This window comes from Myotis daubentonii, chromosome 7 (genome assembly GCF_963259705.1).
Source record: "Myotis daubentonii chromosome 7, mMyoDau2.1, whole genome shotgun sequence".
Lineage (NCBI taxonomy): Eukaryota > Metazoa > Chordata > Mammalia > Chiroptera > Vespertilionidae > Myotis > Myotis daubentonii.
In genome coordinates this window covers 7,449,875-7,472,579 of record NC_081846.1, presented here as the reverse complement: position 1 = coordinate 7,472,579, position 22,705 = coordinate 7,449,875, and the positions used below count along the sequence as shown (strand labels likewise).

At 43.4% G+C, this 22,705-nt stretch overlaps 1 protein-coding gene across 1 annotated transcript in view; it reads right to left on the bottom strand.

Annotated features, from left to right (window-relative positions):
• Positions 1 to 1,791: 1,791 nt before the first annotated feature.
• The window catches only part of PLCL1 (phospholipase C like 1 (inactive)), a 248,814-nt gene continuing 227,900 nt past the window's right edge, over positions 1,792 to 22,705 (bottom strand). Inside the window, exon 6 of the mRNA XM_059702628.1 lies at positions 1,792 to 3,436. Within this exon, the coding sequence (XP_059558611.1) occupies positions 3,248 to 3,436 (189 nt within the window). The 3' untranslated portion in view covers positions 1,792 to 3,247. The remainder of the gene's footprint in view (positions 3,437 to 22,705) is intronic.

The following is a 22,705-nucleotide window of genomic DNA, read 5'->3' as shown; positions in this document are numbered from 1 at the left end:
AGAGATAAGAAGTGCTGCAAAATACTCTTGTGAAAGCTGCCGTGATCCTTCCCTACCTCTGGTTTGTTTTGCCCATCAAGGAATTGTGCATTCGTTGTTAGAAATGCTAACATCTATGGTTGCATAAACAAAAGACAGATAAAAAGGACTATGAAGCAATGTGCCAGGAGCTGTTAGTATGTTTGTTTTAGCAATCCTAAAACCTAAACATGTATGCATTGTTTATAAAGAGAGTGTACTGAAGAGAGGACAATATTTATGTGGCATATTTGGAAATGGACAAATGCGGACACAAATCTTTCAACAAACAAAAATATATTAACATATACATATCCCAATATATTCCTATGTATATTCCCATTAGGGCCTGGGAAATATTGAAGAATTTAGAAAGACTTTAAATTTAAAGAATTTAGAAGTCCTTTTAGCCTAATGACACACCAGGATATTAGTAACACGTTCACCATGACAAAAACCCCCTCACTGCATCTTTAGAACGCCTTGGTTTTAAGCTTAAAGCAACTCTGACTTAAACATACTCTGGATGACTTACTCTTCCCTTTACCTTTCGGACAAGATGCTGCTAAAATAACTGTGGAGGAATAAAAAGTACTGAATTGAAAGACAGTAAGTGTAACTTCTGGGGCCCCCTACACAGTCATGCCTTGGTTTCCCCAACAGAAAAATGAGGGTTCTAAAACCTGTCACAAAACAGAATAATGTTGCAAAACAAAACAACCTATTATATTTTCTATATACCCTAATAATCAATTTGCAAATTTAAATTGTAAAATGTTACTATTTCTAACAGTATGAAAAACAGCAAACACCTCAGGATAAACATAATGAAAGCGGTGCAAGACCTTTCACAGAAATCTATAAAATTGTATTAAGAGAAATTAACTAAGTCCTAAATAAATGGAGAAATGCACCCTGTGAACAGATTGGAATACTAAAGTATATAGAGAAAGCAAAGAGCCAAAAATAACCACGAAAATGTTGAAGAAAAAAAGTGGGGAGACCTACACTCTCTGATAGAAAACATTATAAAGTTACAGTAATTAAGACAGGGCGGTAATGTCACCAGGACAGTCACAGAACAATAAAACCAAACCGAGATTCCAGAAGTAAGCGCGCGCGCGCGCGCACACACACACACACACACACACACACACACACACACACACACGGGTGTTGCAGTTTTTACAAGGTTGGCACTGCAGAGCCGTGGACAAAGGACCATCTTCACAGAAGGTGGGCGGGGTCCGCGGACGATGCATGCTGGGAAAATGAAAATGGGCCTCTGCTTTCCACCATACACAAAATCCAGCTCCAGGGAGTTGCAGATTTAATGTGAGCCCTAAACCTGCAAAGCTGCTAGTTCGTAATAGAACCACCTCTATGAGCACAGGTGGGCAGAGCTGTCTTAGCACCAGACGCAGTTAAAGGGAAAAACCAGAAATGAGGGCTCTGAACATCAAAAGGCATGAGCAGAGCATGTGACAAGCACAGGGTTAAAATTCTTATTAAATGCCTCTCAGAAATAAAAACAAAAATAAAAATTTACCCCCCTACCCCCAAAGCTTTCTCAGGCTATTTCAGTGCCATTTGGAAACCTACCAAAATGAGCTCTCACTTACCTCCCCAAGAACCCGGTTAAATCCACGGAGAAATTTCATCATATCTGGCCCATGAACAATGCATACCCTTTAACATCTTTTTTTACATAATAACCCAATTTCATTGTCATTCTTTTTTCAATTAACTCACACAAAAATGGAACAGTAAAAGTGTTGTTTCAGATCTTTACTCTTTCAGTAATGTGCAGCATGAACATAATAGTGCTAAGAAGTCAGAAATAACAGGGTAGCTAAAGAAAATGTTTATATTTGCAAAATTTCAACAATTATTTTCCCTAGGTTCCCCCAAATTAGCATATTTGTTAATCAAATTAATTAAGAAGCTTTTCAAAATAAAAGCAATGTTTTAAATAAATATATTTTCATAACCATAGAACATTTAGTTCTGTTGGAGGTAACAAACATATTACACTCAAGTACATTATGAAAATATTAGGGCAAAAATGATCTAGATGCAATTATAAATGTACCCTAATTAGTCATTTGCTTCTTTTTGTGTTTTCCTGCATGTGTTAAAATCATGTCATAAACATTCTGTAATCAATTAGTTCTTAAATCACTAGGAAGATGTTATCTGACCCACAGAATTTATACCAGCTCAACGTGATGACATATTGCTTGAACAATATCATTAAGTTTCCATTTAGCACTCTAAATTAAATGCTATCAAAGCCAAGACCCCCCAGACCCTCCAGCTTCCCGTGTCTGCTATAAAAAATGAATGCTAGGCTCCCAGTTTGGAAGAATGAGACCTTCCTACAAATCTCAAACTTCAAATTTTGTAACTAAATATTATTAAAATTCTAATTACAAAAGAGCTCTTACTGTGCTTCAGAGTACCACATAGCTGGGTATAAATTCACTAATGATCAGCTTTTCCACAGAAATTATATCTGTTTAGTACACAACTACATAAAGCTTTCTAAAAATTGATTTTATTTAATAAATATTTTAGAGTTCACTAACTGAAGAAATGACTTCTGATCTTTTCAGAAATTTTGATCATTTGTTTATCTTTCGTTCATTTTTATTTCTACTGTGATTGTTAGGAATTTTGCTAATCTATGTTTTATCTCTCAAAATATCTATGAATTGGCAAATTTAGCTTCCTTTAATAATAAGAAATGTCAACATTTCTGAATTAAATGACAAAGGCCGAGAAGTAAAGTTAAATGTAGCAACAGGTCCTAGTGAGTGCTCTTTAGTATTTTAGGTTAGCAAATTTTTCCTAAAATGATACATTAATAACTTACTAAATGAATAATGCAATACAGCATGGATTTTAACAGGATCTCAACCTCCCTCTGTATTTCTGTCTCTCTCCCTGAAAGACACACACACACACACACACACACACACACACACACACACCTACCCACATCCATACATGGGTGTGTTCACACACTCAGAATTTAAAACACTACTACTAAGCAGTTTAACTTAGATAAATTAACTACATTAAAATACTGACATTGTGAAAATACCTGTTTACGTCCAACATCCCAAAGACGGCATCTTTTTGTGAAAGTCTAAAAAGCTTCAGGAAAGAAAACCAGAAGGAAAAACAGAGTCTTTGACACAAAGGACGGTGCCCTCGTCGACGCTGCTCAGGGTCGCAGCTTCCCATTCTCCTCGCCGCCTTCCTTCTCCTCGATGGCCTCCAGGCTGCGCTTGCTCTTGGCCTCGGCCGTGCCGCTGGGGGCTTTGCTGAGTCCGCAGGACAAGCACGCCAGCTGGATCTGCTTCATGTTTTCCAGAGCTTCGTTCTTCGCGCTCTTCAGCAGGTCTCCTTGGCCCTGCAAACAGGTGGAAATACGCACCACAGAAGACCGTTATGAGCCAGGCATACCTGGTGACCCTGCTCAGCGAGGAAACAGCCCCAGGCCCGGGAACCATGTTCCAGGTTCGCCCACGGTTCTGTCTAGCAATGCTCAGGGGCTCTAAGCACAGAAATCCACCTGAGCCTTCCCACTCGGCTCTGTTGTTGCTGGCAGCCCCTTGACATTCCTGTAGTGGGGGACGGCCCCAGGGACCCTCCCCTGAAGTGCTGAGGATGCCAGCCCTTCCATCCCCGAGTCTGAGTCTTTGCACACTGCGGCCCTTGCCCTGCCCAGGCCGGCATCCTAGCATGGGAGGGACAGGGACGCCTGCTTTTGAGAACTGAACACTGCGTCAGCCTCTCGGACTGCAAGAGCTCACAAAGCAAAGCTGTCTGGGAAGTAAACCACATGCCTGATGCTTGGTTAACTGGTGTTTTAAATGTTGAGTTGTCCTTGCAATCTGCCTTTTGATCAATTATTTTTTAAATATATTGTCATTGATTTCAGAGAGGAAGGGAGAGGGAGGGATAGAACCATCAATGATGAGAGAGAATAATCGATCAGCTACCTCCTGCATGGCCCCAGAGTCTATACTGTTACCCAGGGCCTGACACAGCCGCTCTTCAAGGCAAATTGTGCTCTACAAAGCACACTGCAGCCTCCCTGTCACTGTCACCCAGGGAAACACACAGATGAGAAGAGAGTCATCCCCCGAGGCACCACGTGACAGGGCTTGGAGATGGGACCCAGAGGGCCAGGGGGCAGGGCACACCAAGAAGAACACATTGGCAGGAGCAGAGCCAGTGTCAGTTTTGCTTTTAGCTCCAACAGTTTCTTCTTGGGCCACGTTTTCTTTCATAAAAATGAAAACATCTTCTGCCTCCCTCACAGTCCTAAAGATGAAAGAAAATATGCTGAAAAGCCACTCGTGATGTAAACACCCACAAGTAAACTATGCTACAAGGTAATATGAAAAGCACCCAATGTGGTCTATTAGAACAAATACCTTGGTACTGTGCATATGTTACATACATTTTACTAACTTGTTTAAAATGTGTCTGCAAGAGTCTATTTAGAGAGATGCATGTTGCTACTATTTTTACAAATGGAAAGATTCCTGTGAAAATCCGAATTGTATTAATCAAGAGAAAATGCCTGCACTCATTTTGAGAGAATTACTTTTAAGAGCTCCCTTTTCTTTTACTTTTGAAATTTTCATCAAGAATTTTAAAGGCATTCACAAAAACAAAATTGGCATCTTCTTTCATTGCAAGAGACCAGTGAAACATGGAAACATATCAAGCTTGAAAGTGCTCGTGAACTCAGAATGCTCTCACATCCGTTCCCTGCAGCAGGTTATAAAACCAATCTAATTAGTCAGTCAGAGTGTCATCTCGTCAGCCTGAGAGGTGGCATCCAGGCTGAAATGCCAGACGCTGCCAGTTCTGCTCAATAGAAGCCAGTCTCTCGAGGAAACAATGGCCAATAGGAGAGGACAGTGTGTGCCAGTGCATAGAACAGCTCCATCCCCTCCTGCTAGCGGAGACAACGTGTCCTGGTGGGACAACAGGAGCAAAAAACAATGGGGGAGACATTAAACTGTCAACTAATAGAAGGAGAACAAGTGCAAGGCTCCGTTGTGAAGAGTTACACTGAACCATTTATGAAAAATTGTTTTCTATTTTTTAATAGGACAAATAGAGGTCCTCTTTCTATTCTGTGGTTCAAGGAATCAACTCCTGAGTCCCTGCTGGTTAAGGCACCAGAACCAGGAAGACTCATCCTCGGAAAAACTGCAGGGGGTGAAGTTTGTTGTTAACAGCCCCCTTCTGGCATTCCTCTGAGTGCTGACTTTGGCCCAGTTTTTGTGCAGCGATTTCCCCTGGCCAATAGCATCCCTCTCTTCCCTGTGGCACTCCTCAAACTCCTAACTGGACAACTTACACCATATCTCTCCCTGAAAACACCGCTGTCCTGTGTATCATTTCCCACAAGATGTGTCAGGTGTTCAGATCAGCTAAGGCATTTCCAGGTGTTGGTGTGCAGCAGGCATTTAAGGAGTACTGTTACAGGGCGCTTCTAAAGACTATGTTCTGAAATGCGCAGAGGTCTTGGGAAAGGAGCAGGAAGGAGAGAAACCAGGGAGAATGAATCCTACTTGGTTGTATGTAAATTGAAATACCTCTTGGGAACTAAAATAAGTCTGGGGTTGTCATGGCCCAGAATGTCAAATGAATGAACAATTTGATCACTGAACACTCAACCTGGAAGAAATGTGGAGGAGCTGCCCATGTTACAGTATACGAGCAATCTCGGGGAACTGTAGTTCCGCTGGTACTAGGGATGCTTCGGGGCGGGGGGGGGGGATTAGAAAGACTTCTTTAACCCAGAAGAAGGTGAGAGTAATAAGAGGTAACTCTGGCAGACTGATGCTGGTGGGACAATGACTACCAACAGTTGCCAGAGCAGTGGTCCTCAATCCGGCCCCATAGTCATTTGGCTTCTGAATGTAAGAGTCCATGAAAATCCCAACACATTTAGAAAGCAACACTTGGAATTACCACAGAGAGATCATGATAGTGATTTTAAATAAAAAGTTAGCGATGATTAATTTTTGATAAAGAGACATTAGGCATTCATAACCAACTCCTTCCAACTGCATTAAATTGCAATTAAAATACATTATCTAGAAATCAGGAAATATCTGATGTAATTTAGATTGAAAATGGGGCTGCCCTACAATACCACCACCATTTTTATTACTACTAATAAATGTATGACTGAAAATAAATTACTCTCACAACACTAAATAGAAGCTCACATTTATTGAATACAAGATGTGGAGTGCAAATCAACTGGCCCACATTATCTCATTATATCATAACCATAAAAGGGGCTGGAAGTCTAAATGTAAGTTACTATGAGTTATATATTTGTAAGTTCTCTTAGTAATATATTTTATTATCCATCAAAGTCATTAAGGATTTTTGTTATTCCTGTTCTTACTGAGAAAGGCAGTCCCCTCCCTGCCCCCACTGTTTGAAAACAGTTTGGGCTACAATCTGGTAGAGTAACTTACGAAAGACACCCGTGGCTCCTTCACACCCACTTTCCCATGAACTGCACTCCCTTATGATGTCAGCGCACGGAAGAGCGGGAGAACATCTTGACTGGTGTCCTTGTCGCATGTGAAGGAAATGCGTGGGTTGTCTCCGAGAACACCACAAGTATTTAAAACAGCTCAGAGACTCTGGGAATGGAGAGACCCTCACAAATACACACTCCACGCATAAACAAATGCCGCTCTGTCTCTACGCAGGCGTGTATGGGTATTTCCCAGCACACACTCAAGAACAGACTGAGTCCCTGATATTCTTTCCCTGTGAGAGTCCACACGCGCAGCTACAGTCAGCCCTGGATGCTGCTGCAGCATGGCAGATAGTAGCTCTTTGTTTGTTTCCAGCTAGTCTTTGGTGGAAAAGACCATACTCGGGTAGGCTATGCATAATTACCATCTTACTAGTTCAAAAACCATGCTTTTGAGGGAATTTCTGTATTACCTAAAGAGATTAAATATTTTACTCTGAAGAGATGGAAACAACTATTACAATGCCCTTTATTTAAAAAATTTAAATAGCAGATGTGTTGATGTCACAAAAGATCTAAGTCTCTTAATGTTACATTTCTGGAACACTGGGTAAAACTAGGCAAAGATGGCCTGCAATTCTGGCTCTCTGGAATGAAAACGTAGCTGTGTAGGGAATGTATACAAGATGGTAATAAGTTAGAGGGCACAGAGGTGCAGCCATTAGATTATGTTCTGAATACCTTAATTGCACAAAAATAGAAGTCTCCATTGCGTTTATTAATCAATGCTCAGATTTATTATTTTCAATACCTTGACAACCAAATATTTGAAATATTTGAATTCTACTCATTACTTAAAAAGTTGAATTTTTACTCTATGAACACTCAAGAAATATAGATGACAAGTTGTAAAGTAGCTCTGGTCTGAGAGTATTAGCTTAATGGAGCTTTTATGTTACTCTTCTGAAATTCTGCACTCAAAACACTGCTTTTCAAAACTTTACAATGTAATGACATGAATTTATTATATTTTTATAGGAACAAAAAGGGAATTACATTGAACATACTCACCTCAGCCATTAGATTTTATAGCTTTACATAAAGTTCATTTTTTTAAATTAGTTTTGTGACTGATACATTTTAGTATTGGTCATAAACTCAATTAATCAAATGTTTCTAAAGACTACGGAAATAAAAAATAAATAAGTCTTCTTAATATCTAAGAATCCAGTTCTGAAAGAAGAATAATTTATAAAGTATAGAAGATATTTCAAAGAAATTTTAAGAATAATGTAATGCCAAAGAGAAAACAACATTGCAAAGTAAAGCAAAATGCCATATTCAATAAACATACAAAAGGCTATAAAATACTGATGTTATACAAAATGAAAATTGTATTCGAAGTTAAATTCGAAAGCATATGTTTTAAAGACCTGACAAATAAGATCTTTTCAACATTTCTTTCTCAGCTATCATCCTACATGGTTACAATATCTTTCTCATCAAAAAATCTTGACTAACTTAAATGTTGAAGAAATGAAGAACCCTATTTGCTTCAAAATAATAACTGTGTTGTATGTAGAAAACCTTTGCATTAAAAGGTATTTAAAAAATAGGCTTAAGCCCAGCCGGCATGGCTCAGTGGTTGAGCGTCGACCTATGAACAGGAGGTCACGGTTTGATTCCCGGTCAGACCTGGGTTGCAGGCTCAATACCCAGTGGGGGGCATGCAGGAGGCAGCCCATCAATGATTCTCTCTCATCATTGATCTCTCTCTCTCTCTCTCTCTCTCTCTCTCTCTCTCTCTCTCTCTCTCTCTCTCCCTTCCTCTCTGAAATCAATAAAAACGTATTTTTTAAAAAGAAGACATCATATGTATTGCAATAAATGCCCAGGCAGGCATACAAGGAGCCATAATGAAGTAGGCAGATGCCCGCACTTACTCAATATGGATTCATTTACATGTAAAAGAGAAATAAGATCAGATGCCATCCCACACACACAAACTATATTAAAAAATGAAAATGCAGATGTATCAGATAGACACTAATATAGGAACAAATAATGGTAACAGACCAGACTTATTTGCATATAATAAAAGGAAGGAAATAAAATGCCAAGACAAGTCAGACTCTCCCCACGAGAAAAAATCTGATAATCCCGCAAGTGAGGAAATAAATTATGCCCACACATCCCACCAAACTTGCCAAATCTTCAAAAATACCTAAGAGGACATTTTTCTTGTGATGGATACTATCGACTTCCACTTTGCAGGACACTGTGGAATGCCTACCACGGACTGTCAATAACAACAGAGTATCAAATTAAAACCAGCATCGCCCTTCCCAGCTTGTTCCAGGATTACTGTACGTATAGTCATTACACAATAAAGTAGACGGGATTCCCAGATGCATACATTATTCAACGATTTGGAAACAGTATCTTTACTCACTTAGACTTCCCTCTCAGTAACTACCATTTCCTCATATACTGGGCCTTTCACATAACTTCTTGTAAAAAAATTAATATAATTTACTAAAGTCCTTCAATATGTATCTTAGAGGGCTTCGTCGGGCAGGACTTAAGAAGAAACTGCAGGACAGGGGGCAATTCTTTATTATGTTGCTCTGTCCTACAGCGCAGGACATCCGCATTCCTAGCCACTACCACCAAATGCAGGAGAACCCTCCCAGTCACCTCCAATGCCCTCTAGGGGGCAGTGCCACACCCATTTAAGAACCAGCAGACTATATTCCAGGGATATGATGTTGAGCACAGATGCCCTTCTTGATCATATAGAGCTTCAGTCTAGTGGGGGATACAGGCATAAATCAAATGCCATAAAAATAAAGTTCTGTCTACACACAAGTTGTGTACGTGCTTAGAGAAAAGGAGTGTGGTGCTGTGAGAAGACGACAGCCTCGGAGATCGGTGACAATTGAGCAACAACTTGAAAGAGAGGCGCCTTCATTTCTCTCTGGGCATCTCATAGTGAGTAAAATAGGGTGTGAGGATCTTGTGATGCTCGCCTTGCATTCTCAATCCCCCCCCCCCCCCACAGTCTTACAGAGACAGACAGAAACAGTACAGGAGAATGTTCTGGAAGGATGCTGTCTCTATGGTGCAGCACCAAAAATGGCCTAATACATTCCATCTTTTCTAGGTAGAATTTATTTTATTTCCTTGAAATTTGAACCTAAAAAAAAACAACAATGTGGAAACTACTCAATAAAGTATCATTTAATAACAGTATAATTTAGTTCTGCTAAGAGTTCTTAGCAATTATTTCAAAAGTTTGAGACACAGAGGGTGAAGATGAGGGCATGATTGGGGAGTGGGGGGGGCAATGGGGGGATAAGGACACATATGTATTACCTTAATCAATAAAGAAAAAAAAGTTTGAGACATTTTAAGGACAGCTACAATACATGTTTTTTTTTTAACTTTTTTGATCAAGAACTAGACTCCAGAAATCTAAGTAAATGCATTGCTCAGGTTCACACAGGAAATAAGTGTAAAGGAAATAACTAATAATGCCTGCTTCCCAGGACAATAGATGTTTTTTCTTCACTGTATTTAGACACATATGATATGTTGAACATGTTATCTAATAGATCTTAGAAATACAAAGAAGAAATAGCTTAAGACCTATTGAGTTTAAAAAAAGAAAAAAAATCCTTTGCTAGGACCCCATGAATTTCCCACACAAAAGTACTTTGGTGTCTGATTTTTGCCTTCAATGTGGCAAATTTCAGAGTTCGGAAGAATTTAATAATTTTCCTCTGAGAGAGTTTTTCAGAAAACTGAAATACAAAAGCAAAAGTGGAAGATTCGTATGCGTTAGAAGTGTGGAGAAGATGATTGGTTTTCATTTCAAAGGTATCATTGTAAGCCCTAATAGAGCAGGTCCAAAAAAAGAAAGTTTTCTAAGAATGAAACTCATTGCAGGCACCAGCTGCACCTTTTAAGGGACGCTGTTGGTGTGAGGGCTCCTCAGCTGGTTCTCAGGTCTCCGCACACTGAGTCCCCTTGCAGTGCCCAGGAGCCCCTACTAAGCTCCCGCGCAAGGGGGCTGCCCGAGACGCAGCGCACAGCCCAGGAGCAGAGCCAGGACTCCAGGCCCCACGAAGGAAGTCTCTGATTCTCAGGAGTCCACGTTTCTCTCACGTGATAACCATGTGGTCTAGAGGCTTTGAATTGTAACCACATTGCTCTCTGATAGGCGAACTCATGCTGTGACCTCCACAACCAGACTACCGGGTTTCAAGTCCTGGCTTTTGGACCTTGGGCAAGATCCTTGTACTCGTCCCTAAAGTGGCTCTAATAATTGTACCCATCTCCAGGCTTATTGTGAGATTCCTGTGGACAATGCAGGCGAATCACTGAGAACAATGCCTGGAATGCATGGCGAACTCTAGTGATTGTTAAGTGGGGGGACAGTTGTTACAGAGAATAAAATTAAACACCGATCCCCCACTAGTCCTGTAAGAGACCCCAAAATGATTAAAATAAAAAGAGTAACAATGGCAGGCTCTGTCTTGGGGAACCCCGGAGCGTGTCACCCTCTGGCCCCACAACTTATTTGTCTTCTAGAGGCTACAGCGTTGGTCGGGGGAACACCACAGCATCCCTCATGACTGGGAAAACAGTCTCAGCAGCTGTTTCACTTCAGCCAGGTGAGGAAGTAGGAATGAACTGAAGTCACGTGTCGCCAGAGGAAATGAATGACCAGCACTATCTGCGGTGACAGACCCAGTGGATTTCTGGACACCACAAGACAGGTTCCTGCGAGGCTGCTCCGGGTAAGAAGCCACCTGTCCGCTGCGCAACGCCTGCGAGCCTAATCCCCTCACAGAAAATGCCAACAACGTCGCTTCCACACAGTGGGCTGAATAAGAGGAAACCCTGAGTCATTTTAAAGATACAACTCAGAAAGCTTTGAATTTTGGTTGTGTGGTGACGCTGGCATCCTGAAATGCCCTTGCCGTCACTGTGACAGAAGAGCCACTCAATGAAACAATAAGAGCCGCAGCCTGTTGGTCCCTGCTCTCTGCTCTTCCCTTCCCGTTACTGTGATCACCTGCCTCTACGTCAGCAGTCAGCAGCTCTAGTCAGAAAGGACAGAAGATTAATACCAACCTTTAGAAAGGTGACAAAGGTAATTAACTGCATCACAAATGCAGCTGCAATAATAAATGGACAGTCATCGGCACAAGAAACAAATGCTGTTTACAAGTTCCAATATTGCAAATTAGCTTTCCTTGCATAACAAATAACCCTGAAATCTGAAGTCATGCTCCTAGTGTGAGTGCCATAAGCCAAACACAGAAGGAGCCTCTCTAGAAACCTCTCCTTGGCCAGCTCACGCTCTTCCCATTTCAGGAAGATCATTCACAGCAGCGAGGCAGAGCAGGATGCCCAAACCCCCGGGCAGACAAAGGCTACGGAGACAGTTACTCGTTTAGAAGGCTATTCTTTAAAATGCATTCTGGTCTTTGCTTGGTAAGGTTTCACTTTAAGAAATTTACTGATTCCATTGCTTAAATTACTGGCTACTTGATCCATCCAAAACCAAATCTGCAACAACAATTGCAGAGGAAAAGTGTGGATGCAGTAACATTGGTCCTGGATCAGGATGAGCTGATCACAGGACGCCTTCGAGCTGTTTACCCCCTCCCTGTGCTGACAATTGCAGCCAGCAAGTGGTGTTCAGTGACATCTGGTCCCGAGTTGCACAACTTCAGGGGCACCGCGACACTGCCTTCTGGGTGCATGCATTCCCTGCAGCCTAATGACAGCCATCCCACATCTGGTCTAGATGTGCCCTTGTCCAAGGACATTTATTCTTTATTATGTGCAAAATCATAACGCTTTTTAAATAGGCTGAAATAGCCTGGCCAGCGTGGCTAGTGGTTGAGCATCGACCTATGAACCAGGAGGTCATGGTTTGATTCCCAGTCAAGGCACGTGACTGAGCTGCAGACTCGATCCCCAGTAGGGGGAGTGCAGGAGGCAGTGGATCAATGATTATCTCTCATCATTGATGGTTCTCTCTTTCTCCCTCTCCCTCCCTCTCTGAAATCAATAAAAACACATAATTTTAAAAAATAAAATAAAGAGGCTGACACTGTCCCCTGGGGGAGAGCATCATGGCAAGTGCAGGGGAGCACATTCGATGGCCCTGCAGGTCCCCACTTACGCCGACATGAGTTCCAGGTTTAGTGTCAGTTGCAGGGGCCAAATAGCTATTAGCAAGACATTGTCAAAGGGGCAACTTCCCTGCATCTTCCACCCAATGGATCATTGCTTTATTAAGGCAACAAGGCAGCTATCAAATGAAAGGGGCTACTTCTTATTAACAGTTAAGTTGAGGAGCAGCCAATGTGGCTCCCTCCACAAAGACTTCAGAGATTTGGTCATTAACGAGGTATTCATTGTTGATGCCCCAAATCCAACAAGGCATTTGGATCAACAGCAGACTACTTGTTATTCCAAGGAAATGTCAAGACCTGTTTTCCCGAGTGTGAGACTCACTCAAGTTTCAGATCTCGAACTCATACCGTCCTTAACATCAAACGGCTAGCAACACAATTTCCCTTCAACTTACGTTTATTTTTAGAAGTATTCTCCACAAACGTTGAACTAAAAGCATCTCTGTTTTCTCTTGGGTCATATTGGCTTAGTCATGTTGGCTTAATCAAACTTATCTATATCTATCTATCTATCTATCTATCTATCTATCTATACTCATCCTAAATACCTCACTAGGCATGTCATAAAAATAAGGACATTCTACAGAGCCACAATACTATTATTAACCCAATGAAATTAACATTCACTCAGCAATTTTATCTGGTATTCTATGTTTGCAAATGTCCACTGTATGGAACATGCGCCATGAAAATCCAGAATCCCATCCTGTTCACACATTACCGGTCTGTCTGAAAATGATGAGAGACGGGAAAGAACACCAGGAAAGTCTATGGCCAGTTCAAGGCAGTTAAGCACCACTTCCTTGAAAGACATTTATTTCCACAGCTTCACTCCTGTCCACTGTATGGAACATGCACCATGAAATTATGACATTCACTTGTTAAAACATTTCTCTGAATGCCAAATGGCATCCCTCTTACACTCATTTTTAAATCAATTTTATACATGTGTGTGCCTCAAAAATCCTGTGAGTGTCCTGCTGACACCTCCCTAAGTGCGCTTCCGATCCAGGCCTCAGATTTCTTCCCAGAGTAGATGACTGAAAATCAACTAACAGAAACTAGTGGGAGCGAACACTCATCCTCCATGCCAATGTTTCAGCAGCTGAGAGAAGTTAGGCCTTAGCTATGTAGACCAAAACACTCACATTTTTAGAGGGACTTTAAATTATCACCATGTAGAAAACCCAGAACTTCGTTTGACCAGCCTCGTGTAATCCTGTCCATGTGCACAGACTTTGCTAAAGAAACTAGCCCAGGCTGACCTTGAACTGGGATGGCCCTGCTATGTCCTATCGGAGCGACCTTCCCAAGACATTGTCAGAGGGGCAACTTCCCTGCACCCTCCACCCAAGAGGCCATTAGTAAGACAACTGTCGAATGAAATGAGCTACTTATTAATAGTTAAACTGAGGAGCAGCCAACTTGGACCGAGCATTCATATATGGCCCAAGAGTGGCCAGTCAACAGATGTCCAGTGACCTATACGCTGGCCTGACTCCAGGCAGCAATGATAGTAATTAGTCAAACCAATCAGATGAACTCTCAGAAAGTGAGCCTGGCAAATTCAAAGAGCCATAGTCAGTTGCCAACAGGAAGAGGTGCTAGAAAAATATACAGAGGAGACAGGAGAGAGCTGAGCCCGTCTGAAGCCACAGCACTAGCGAGAAAAGCCGCCTCCTGGGGCGGGGGGTGGATAGCACAGTCCCTACAGCCAGCTGGAGTGTCATGGTCTCTAGGCCAATGTCCCATGAAGCTGCCCATTCTGCGCCTTCTCTTCTTCGCAGGAAATGTGGTTCCCGCACTGTCACATAGTCTCCCCTGAACAAATCCAAATGAGTCCCAGTTCCCTGTAACCCAGCCAAAAAAAAAAAAAAGATTTACTTTGAATGAGAAATGACAGGCCTATTAACATTTTAATCACAGCATTTGATTTGTTGGTAACTCAGGTAAAATGGAGTTTAGACCCTGCTTCTGTCCCAGCGAAGGCCTTCTAAGCTCCTTGCAGAGAAAGCCAGAGCCAAAGGAAAGGAAGGACCGGTGATGGCTGCAGTGGGGAGAATGACTAAGAAATGATGGATCCGCTGTGTCACCCTGGGACTCCTGCTAACTCCCGTGGGCTGCATAGAGAACAGGATTAAATGAGGTGCTCTTTGCAGTTCACCTTTTATACTGAAAGTCTCTAATTTATTAATTAGGGCTCAGTTTAAATTTACTGTATTTAATTAAGAGAGACTGTCTAGTGGGAAAGAGATAAGGAAGCAATTAAAGTGCTACGATGGGGGAAGAGGGTACAGTGGGACACATGGCAAGACACCTCGCCCCACTGAGCACAGAGGGTGGGAGAAGGGGCGGAGTCAGTAAGGCATCCTGGGTAGTGGCCCTGAGCTGGCAGATGAAGTGCCCCTGGTGCAGTGTGCCAACACCAGGGGGCTCCCAGAGAGCAGGGGTACAAGATGCCTTTGAGGCAGGAGGGACCCCAGGTAACTGCTCAGCTGAGAGCACAACCGGTGCCACTGAGGACCTGGAAGGTTCCGGGTGGCCGGAGAAGCACATGGAAGAGAGGGCGATGAGAGACGAAGCGGGAGAGGAAGGTGCCACCCAGAGTGCCAGAGGGGAGGTTACGGTAAGAAGTCTGCAGGAGGAGCCATGGGAAACCTGAAGGACTTTAAGCAGGCAGGTGGCCACGATCAGGCTTAAGTTTAGAAAGGTCACCCCAGCTGCTGAAAGGGGGGTACATGGGAAAGGAGAGATTTTTTTCACGAACACAGGTGGTAGCTGTGGAAATGAGCTCTCTAGGAAGATACTTGGTAATTGCCTATAGCTGAGAATTTAGGCAAACGATCAAGGACTCACTCCCAGGACTCTTGCTTGGATACTCTGAGTTGCCATTCATTCCTTCGGGAAGGGACACCAGAGGTATCACTGAGGGCAGGCAGGAATGAGCGGTTTGAGACGTGCCGACCTCGCTGTGGCTGACAGCCCTCCCAGGTGTGCTGAAGCCTAGTGGGTAGCTGGGGAGGGTGGCAAGTGGAGGTCATCTAGAGAGAAGGAGAGACACACGACCCACAGGTACACATCTGGGACCTGACAGCAGAGAGAGGATAACAAACACCATTTGCATGGGCAGCATGACCCCAAAAGAACGAAGTAAGAAGAGAAGAGAACTAGGTTAGGAACCTAAGGAACACCAGCATTTAACAGAGAGCAGACGAAGGGTAACCTGAAGAAGCTCCTGGGGAGGAAGAGCCAGAAATGTAAGAGGAAGACCAGGTCGGGTGTCCCAGAAACCCCGGGAAGCAATGAGGCAAGGAAGGAGTGATCAGCCATGTGGAATGCTCCCAAGTAATCGAATAGGATAGAAACTGGAAAGTGTCTACAAGCTTTGTGACAAAGTGACTGGCGACTTTGGCGAGTGATTTCATGGAGTGTCAGGGAGGAAGACAGATGAAAGTTGGCTAAGGAGTGTGGGCGGTGAGGAAGTGGATGCAGTGAGAGGAAACACAACCTTGTTAAGAAGTTGGGGTGCGTAGGTGGGGAGAGAGATGGGAAATAGGGGAGCTGGAGGGGAGAGGAAGGCTCTTATGAAAGGCTTTCTAGGTGAATACACACAGCTGAACAATGAACTGTGACAGGACAAAGACAAAATATACGGTGAAATAACTGAAAGCCTCTACTTCTTGGACTGGTTGGTCTCGCTTGGTCTTCCTCGTAGCCTAATGGTTTTCCCCTTATTTCAAAGCCCTAGTATTTGTAGGTAGTTGGAAAATTATGCAGCAATTAAAACTGTAAAGCATATGGATTTAAATACATAAGTAAATCTTCCTAAACTTAAAAGTAAAATACAGGGATTTCCTACGGTCTATGCATTTATGACGAACTCCAGAAAATGAAGAATTCTCACTGTGTCCACCAGGTGGCGCCCCTGTTTGGGGGCCTAGAAGGGAGTTCTTGTCTGCACAAAGCTTGGGCTCCAATGGCTAGAAATGGCCTTCAAAACCATTGCGTTTATTCCTTTGCTTCCATGTGGATTGGAACCTTGGTCATTCTAATTACATAAAAGTGACCTCAAATAATCCCTGAGAACTTCCAAGTCATCAAACAACATTCATGTATCATCAACATGTATAAGGAAGCATTTAAATTAGAAGTGAACGCCGTATACCAGTGATGGCGAACCTTTTGAGCTCGGCGTGTCAGCATTTTGAAAAACCCTAACTTAACTCTGGTGCCGTGTCACATATAGAAATTTTTTTATATTTGCAACCATAGTAAAACAAAGACTTATATTTTTGATATTTATTTTATATATTTAAATGTCATTTAACAAAGAAAAATCAACCAAAAAAATGAGTTCACGTGTCCCCTCTGATATGCATGTCATAGGTTCGCCATCACTGCTGTATACACAAATTTTCAGACCAAAAATATCTTGGCAAAATTGAAATAGTCATGCCTCTTTGAAGACAAAAAAAATCTAGCTACCTGCTTTCATAATTTGGTGAAAGAAAAAGATGATAACTAAAAAAAATCCAATAAATGCTTATCTATGCTAATAGTTGTGGGTGATCAGGCCAGCAGGGGAGGGCAGTTGGGGCCATCAGGCTGGCAGGGAAGGGCAGTTGGGGGCAACTGGGCGGGCAGGGGAGGGAAGTTGGGGGCGATCAGGCCGGCAGGGGAGCAGTTAGGCATCAATCAGGCCGGGAGGGGAGAGGTTAGAGCAGCCGTGGGCAAACTACGGCCCGCGGGCCGAATCCGGCCCGTTTGAAAAGAATAAAACTAAAAAAAAAAAGACCGTACCCTTTTATGTAATGATGTTTACTTTGAATTTATATTAGTTCACACAAACACTCCATCCATGCTTTTGTTCCGGCCCTCCGGCCCAGTTTAAGAACCCATTGTGGCCCTTGAGTCAAAAAGTTTGCCCACCCCTGGGTTAGAGGGTGATCAGGCTGGCAGGCAGAAGCAGTTAGCAGCAATCAGGCAGGCAAGCGGTTAAGAGCCAGCAGACCCAGATTGTGAGAGGGATGTTTGACTGCCAGGATCGGGCCTAAACTTGCAGTCAGACATCCCCTGAGGGGTCCCAGATTGGAGAGGGTGCAGGCTGGGCTGAGGGACACACCCCCCTTCACGAATTTCATGCACCGGGCCTCTAGTTTTATATAATAAAAATAGGTTAACATATCAGTACTATGTATAGAACAGGATCTTTCTACTTGCTGTTTGGAAAATTTTAACATGCACAACTCAATCTAATGTGATGTAAAGCGCTCAGGTTTAAGCAATCTGCTGATAGTAATAAGACATAAAGATCTTTCCTCTACTTGAGAGGGCCTTTGAGCAAGATTTAGCATAAGGAAAATGTCAGTATTATGCATTTATGAATATTCACAATAAGGAAGCTATGAGTTGAAGGGCAATTAGAAAGGTCTACCCCACAGATACTTCCCTTTGCCCCTCTCCCATCCTGCTCTGCCTGAAACATCCACCAGAAATGAAAAGGTAGAGGGCAATGGTCCGTTTTATAATTATCAGTGTGGAAAGCAAAGCACACGCGCCCACACACACACACACACCCCATACTAGCTAACCCCAGCTTCCCTCCCTCGCCAATCTCCTTAGGAAACAGTCCTACCATTTGACCTTGCTACGAGTGCAGAATGAATGTCAGCACCTTGGGTTTGGAATCCGCATGGAAACGAGAGCGCCCCGGTGAGGGTGGCTCCCTCCAGCCAGCCCCTGGGAAATCCCCACGGCCCGGGCAGCAGGTCATTTTACCCCATTGTGCCCCTCTTCCTTCCTTTTGTAAGAAACGTGAAGGGAAAAAATTACCCCACAGCTTAGCCATTGAGCAAAACCACCCCACAAGGCAGGAATAGCCATGGGTGCTTGGAGGACGGCAGAGGGACCTATGGCTGGAACGCGGTGGGCAGGTGGACACTAACACAAGGATGACGGCCTGTCAGTGAGGAAAATGACCTCCTCATCAAGGCAAGGCAACCCCACTGGAGACAAATTAAAGCAACTGCATACACCCAGACAGGACTTTAAAGCTTTGTTACCCTAGGGCAGTGGTCGGCAAACTGCGGCTCGGGAGCCACATGCGGCTCTTTGGCCCCTTCAGTGTGGCTCTTCCACAAAATACCGACTTCTGCGCATGGGCCACAAAGTTTCAATCGCACTATACGTGCGCGCCCGCACTTGGTATTTTGTGGAAGAGCCACGCTGAAGGGGCCAAAGAGCCACGTGTGGCTCACAAGCCACGGTTTGCTGACCACGGGCCTAGGGACTCAAGAAGCGATATTCCTCTAAGGAAAATACTTGTTTACCAGGTTTTGGCTGTGTCATATGCTGATGTATGTGGTGCTGCTTAACTACAGTTACATAATGCCATTCCGAATAAACACTGAAGCAATCTGACCATCTACGGGCGGGCTCCCGGGGCCACTCTTCCTTGCTCTCCAACTTTCCATAGCTCTGTGTTGGCGCAGCCAGGCTGACACCCGCCAGCGATGTTCCGGGAGAGACCGATTCCACGCAGCCTGCGCTGCTCAGCGCCTCCAAAGGGGACCTGAGGCGCGGCCGCAGAGGCAACCCCTCGCGGGGACGTGTTCTCAGTCCTCGACCTCAGGTCGCACACTTCAGTGAAGTCTTCCACTCACGTCACCTTCACGGGTGTTAGAGCTCCAAGTGAATTCCCTTCTCTCTACCCACAGGTTATGACCTTCCTTTTCTCTTGTACTTGGAAAAATTGGAGTTGAGATTAATTATCCCGGCTGTGGAGAATACAAATGTTGCTACACTATTTTGCAGTAACATTGCTCAGAAATCCAAAGAAAATGGGCACTGAAAGAATGCAAAACCTCGCTATTCATAATAGGAAGAGAAAATACTTGCGCTTGCTATCCCTCTGCCAGGAAGGGGACTCTCACCAGGTGACCTGCTGGTACCCTCATCTCGGATGTCCAGCCTCCAGAGCTGTGAGAATCAGGACCTGCTGCTTAAGCCGTCCAGTCTGTGGTATTCTTGTTAGAGCAGCCCAGACAGACCAAGACAGTCCGTACGCTGGTCTTGTAGGGCTGCCATACAGAGGGCCCCAGACAGTAAACTGAACAGCAGAAGTGTGCTGCTCACGGTTCTGCGGGCTCGGAGCACAGGATCGAGGTGAGGCGAGGCCGATTTCCTCTGAGCCTTCCCTCCTTGGCTTGGAGATGGCATCATCTCCGTGTGCTCACATGGCCGTTCTGTGTGCGTCTCTGTTTAACCGCTTCTTGTAAGGACACCAGTCCCACGGGATTAACCCGACCCCAATGACTTCATTTTATCTTCATTACCTCGGTGAGACCCCGTCTCTAAAACTGTGCCATTCTGAAACAGTGGGGTTAGGCTTTCAACATAGGCTTTGGGGGGATACAATCCAGGCCATAACAGTCACCCCTCTTTTAATGTTCCAATCTGGGTCTCAGGAGAACTTATCTATATCCAACCACACTGAAACCCCTGTGTTTCAAATTCTGGCACAGTGTGCCTATTGTATTATGAGGAAGAAACCCTTCTCTGATCACCTGGAGACCTGCTTGTGTTTACACATTTGTAAGTTTAGGGTTTTAATTATTATTATAAAGTGTGGCTTTCCTGCAGTCGGTGTGCTGTTTACACATTATATGTGAACTCGCTGTGTGACAGAAGGGGCAGTCCGGTCAAACTATGGACAAGGACTCCAGGTCCAGGCTGCCTGGGTTTCAGTGCCGGCTCCGCCACTCAGCTACTGGACCCTGTTAAAGGTGAGCTGTTAACCTAACCTTTCTGCCCCTCAGTTTTCTCATGTGAAAATCAGAAATAGTAATATTACCTGCATCATATGGTTGTTATTAAAATTAAATGATTTAATAAGGATCAAGCACTTGGAACACTGCCTAGCAGAGAATAAGCATTTTGTAGCTATTATTTATTGTTGCTGCTAAACTGCACTCTATATTAAGAAAAATATTTGAAAGAGAATCAAATTCTTCAATTCCAATCAGTCATATGCTTCATTTAAGTTTTATAGTGAATATCCTGATTTCCCCCCAAAATATCCCAATTTTTTTCTGGTGTACACAAGTGTTTTTAAATAATTCTTTGTTTTTGGTTAAAAGTAAGATTAATCTAGATTAGAAGACTTTTTTTAAGTGTAACTAAGACCAATGAGAGAAAGTTTGCCTATTTGGGGCACAAGTGAATTCTAGGAAGGAGAGCAAACTCCAAGGCACTTTCATTTATTCATAGCACAAGGTATATGATGAATTCTTATGATGAATTCTTAAACAGTGACAGTGATGAAGATGGTGCTGACTCACAAATGGAGGAAGAAACTCAAAGGGGAAAGATACCCAGGTTTTATAAAGTTCATATAAAAAATTCTAAAGTCCAGTCACGTGGCTGGTTAATGCTACCTCCTCCACGCTGGGAAAGACAAGAAACCCAGAGAGAAACAAAGGGCCTCTTTTCAATCCTCTTAGAAACAACAACAGGCGAGAGCGACTGAGGTCTTACTGCACCAGGCAAATTTCAATATTCTTGTCTAGGTTTACATTCACACAACTTAATGCAACAAACACATCTTGAGCATATGCTTCTATTGCAATGACAAAAACTTGACTGTGGACACTAGAATTGTAAACTGTAGAAAGGGCCACCAAAAAGCATATAAAAAGCATATAGAAAACTAGAGGCCTGGTGCACGACATTCGTGCACGGGGGGAGGGAGGGTCCCCTCAGGCTGACCTGTGCCCTCTTGCAGTCCTGGACCCCTCGGGGGATGTCCACCTGCTGCCTTAGGATGTCCATAAGCTGGCAAGTGGACATCCCCCGAGGGGTCCTTAGCACTTGTCAGGTATATGACAAATCTAGAAAGTGCCATTCACTTAGATTCAAAAGGAATGGCACCCCCTAGAGCCATGTTGTGAACAACTTACATGGTAGCATGTGGCCGCTCTGGCCAATGCAGGGGTTGGATTGTTAAAACTTGTGTTGTACAGCACGGATGGACCTAGAGAGCATTATGCTAAGCGAAATAAGCCAGTCAGAGAAAGATAAGTGTCACATGATCTCACTCATATGTGGAATCTAATGACCAACATAAACTGATGAACAAAATAGACCCAGAGACATAGAAACATTGAACAGACTGTCAAACCTCAGAGGGAAGGCAGGGAAGGGGGGAGGGGGAAGAGATCAACCAATGAACTCATATGCGTATATGCATAACCCAAGGACACAGACAGTAGGTGGTGAAGGCTTGGGGGGAAAGGGGGAGAGGGCAATAGGGGGGAAAAGGGACATATGTAATACTTTCAACAATAAAGATTTATTTAAAAAATTTAAAAACAAACTTGTGTTGTGCCCAGCCGTGTAGCTCAGCAGTTGAGGATCGACCCATGAACAAGGAGGTCATGGTTTAATTCATGGTCAGGGCATATTGCCTGGGTTTCGGGCTCAATCCCAGGATGAGGTATATAGGAGGCAGCCAACCAATGATTCTCTCTCATCATTGATGTTTCTCTCTCTTCCTCTCCCTTCCTCTCTCTCTAAAATCAGTTTTTAAAAAATATATTTTTAAAAACTTGTATTGAAAAAACCCCAATAACAATGATTGTACTGGCCTAGATAATTTTGGTTGTGCTGATGTTTAACTTTAATGACATTCACAGTCTCACGTAATTAATTATCAAGGCCAGCTGAAGTTCAGGTCTCCTGTGGAAACTCTTCCTGGGAATCCTTGACAACGGAGCCAGAGGAAATGACCTTCCCAGGAGCAGTTATTTAAAACATAAGGACAGTGGCGATCACGTCACTCTTTGCTCCCGCTCTGTCTTACCAGAGAGGAAGTTCTGGAACAAAATTCTACTTACTGAAATAAACCCAATAATCGTAGGTGGTGGTTATGAAGCAAAGGATTACTGAA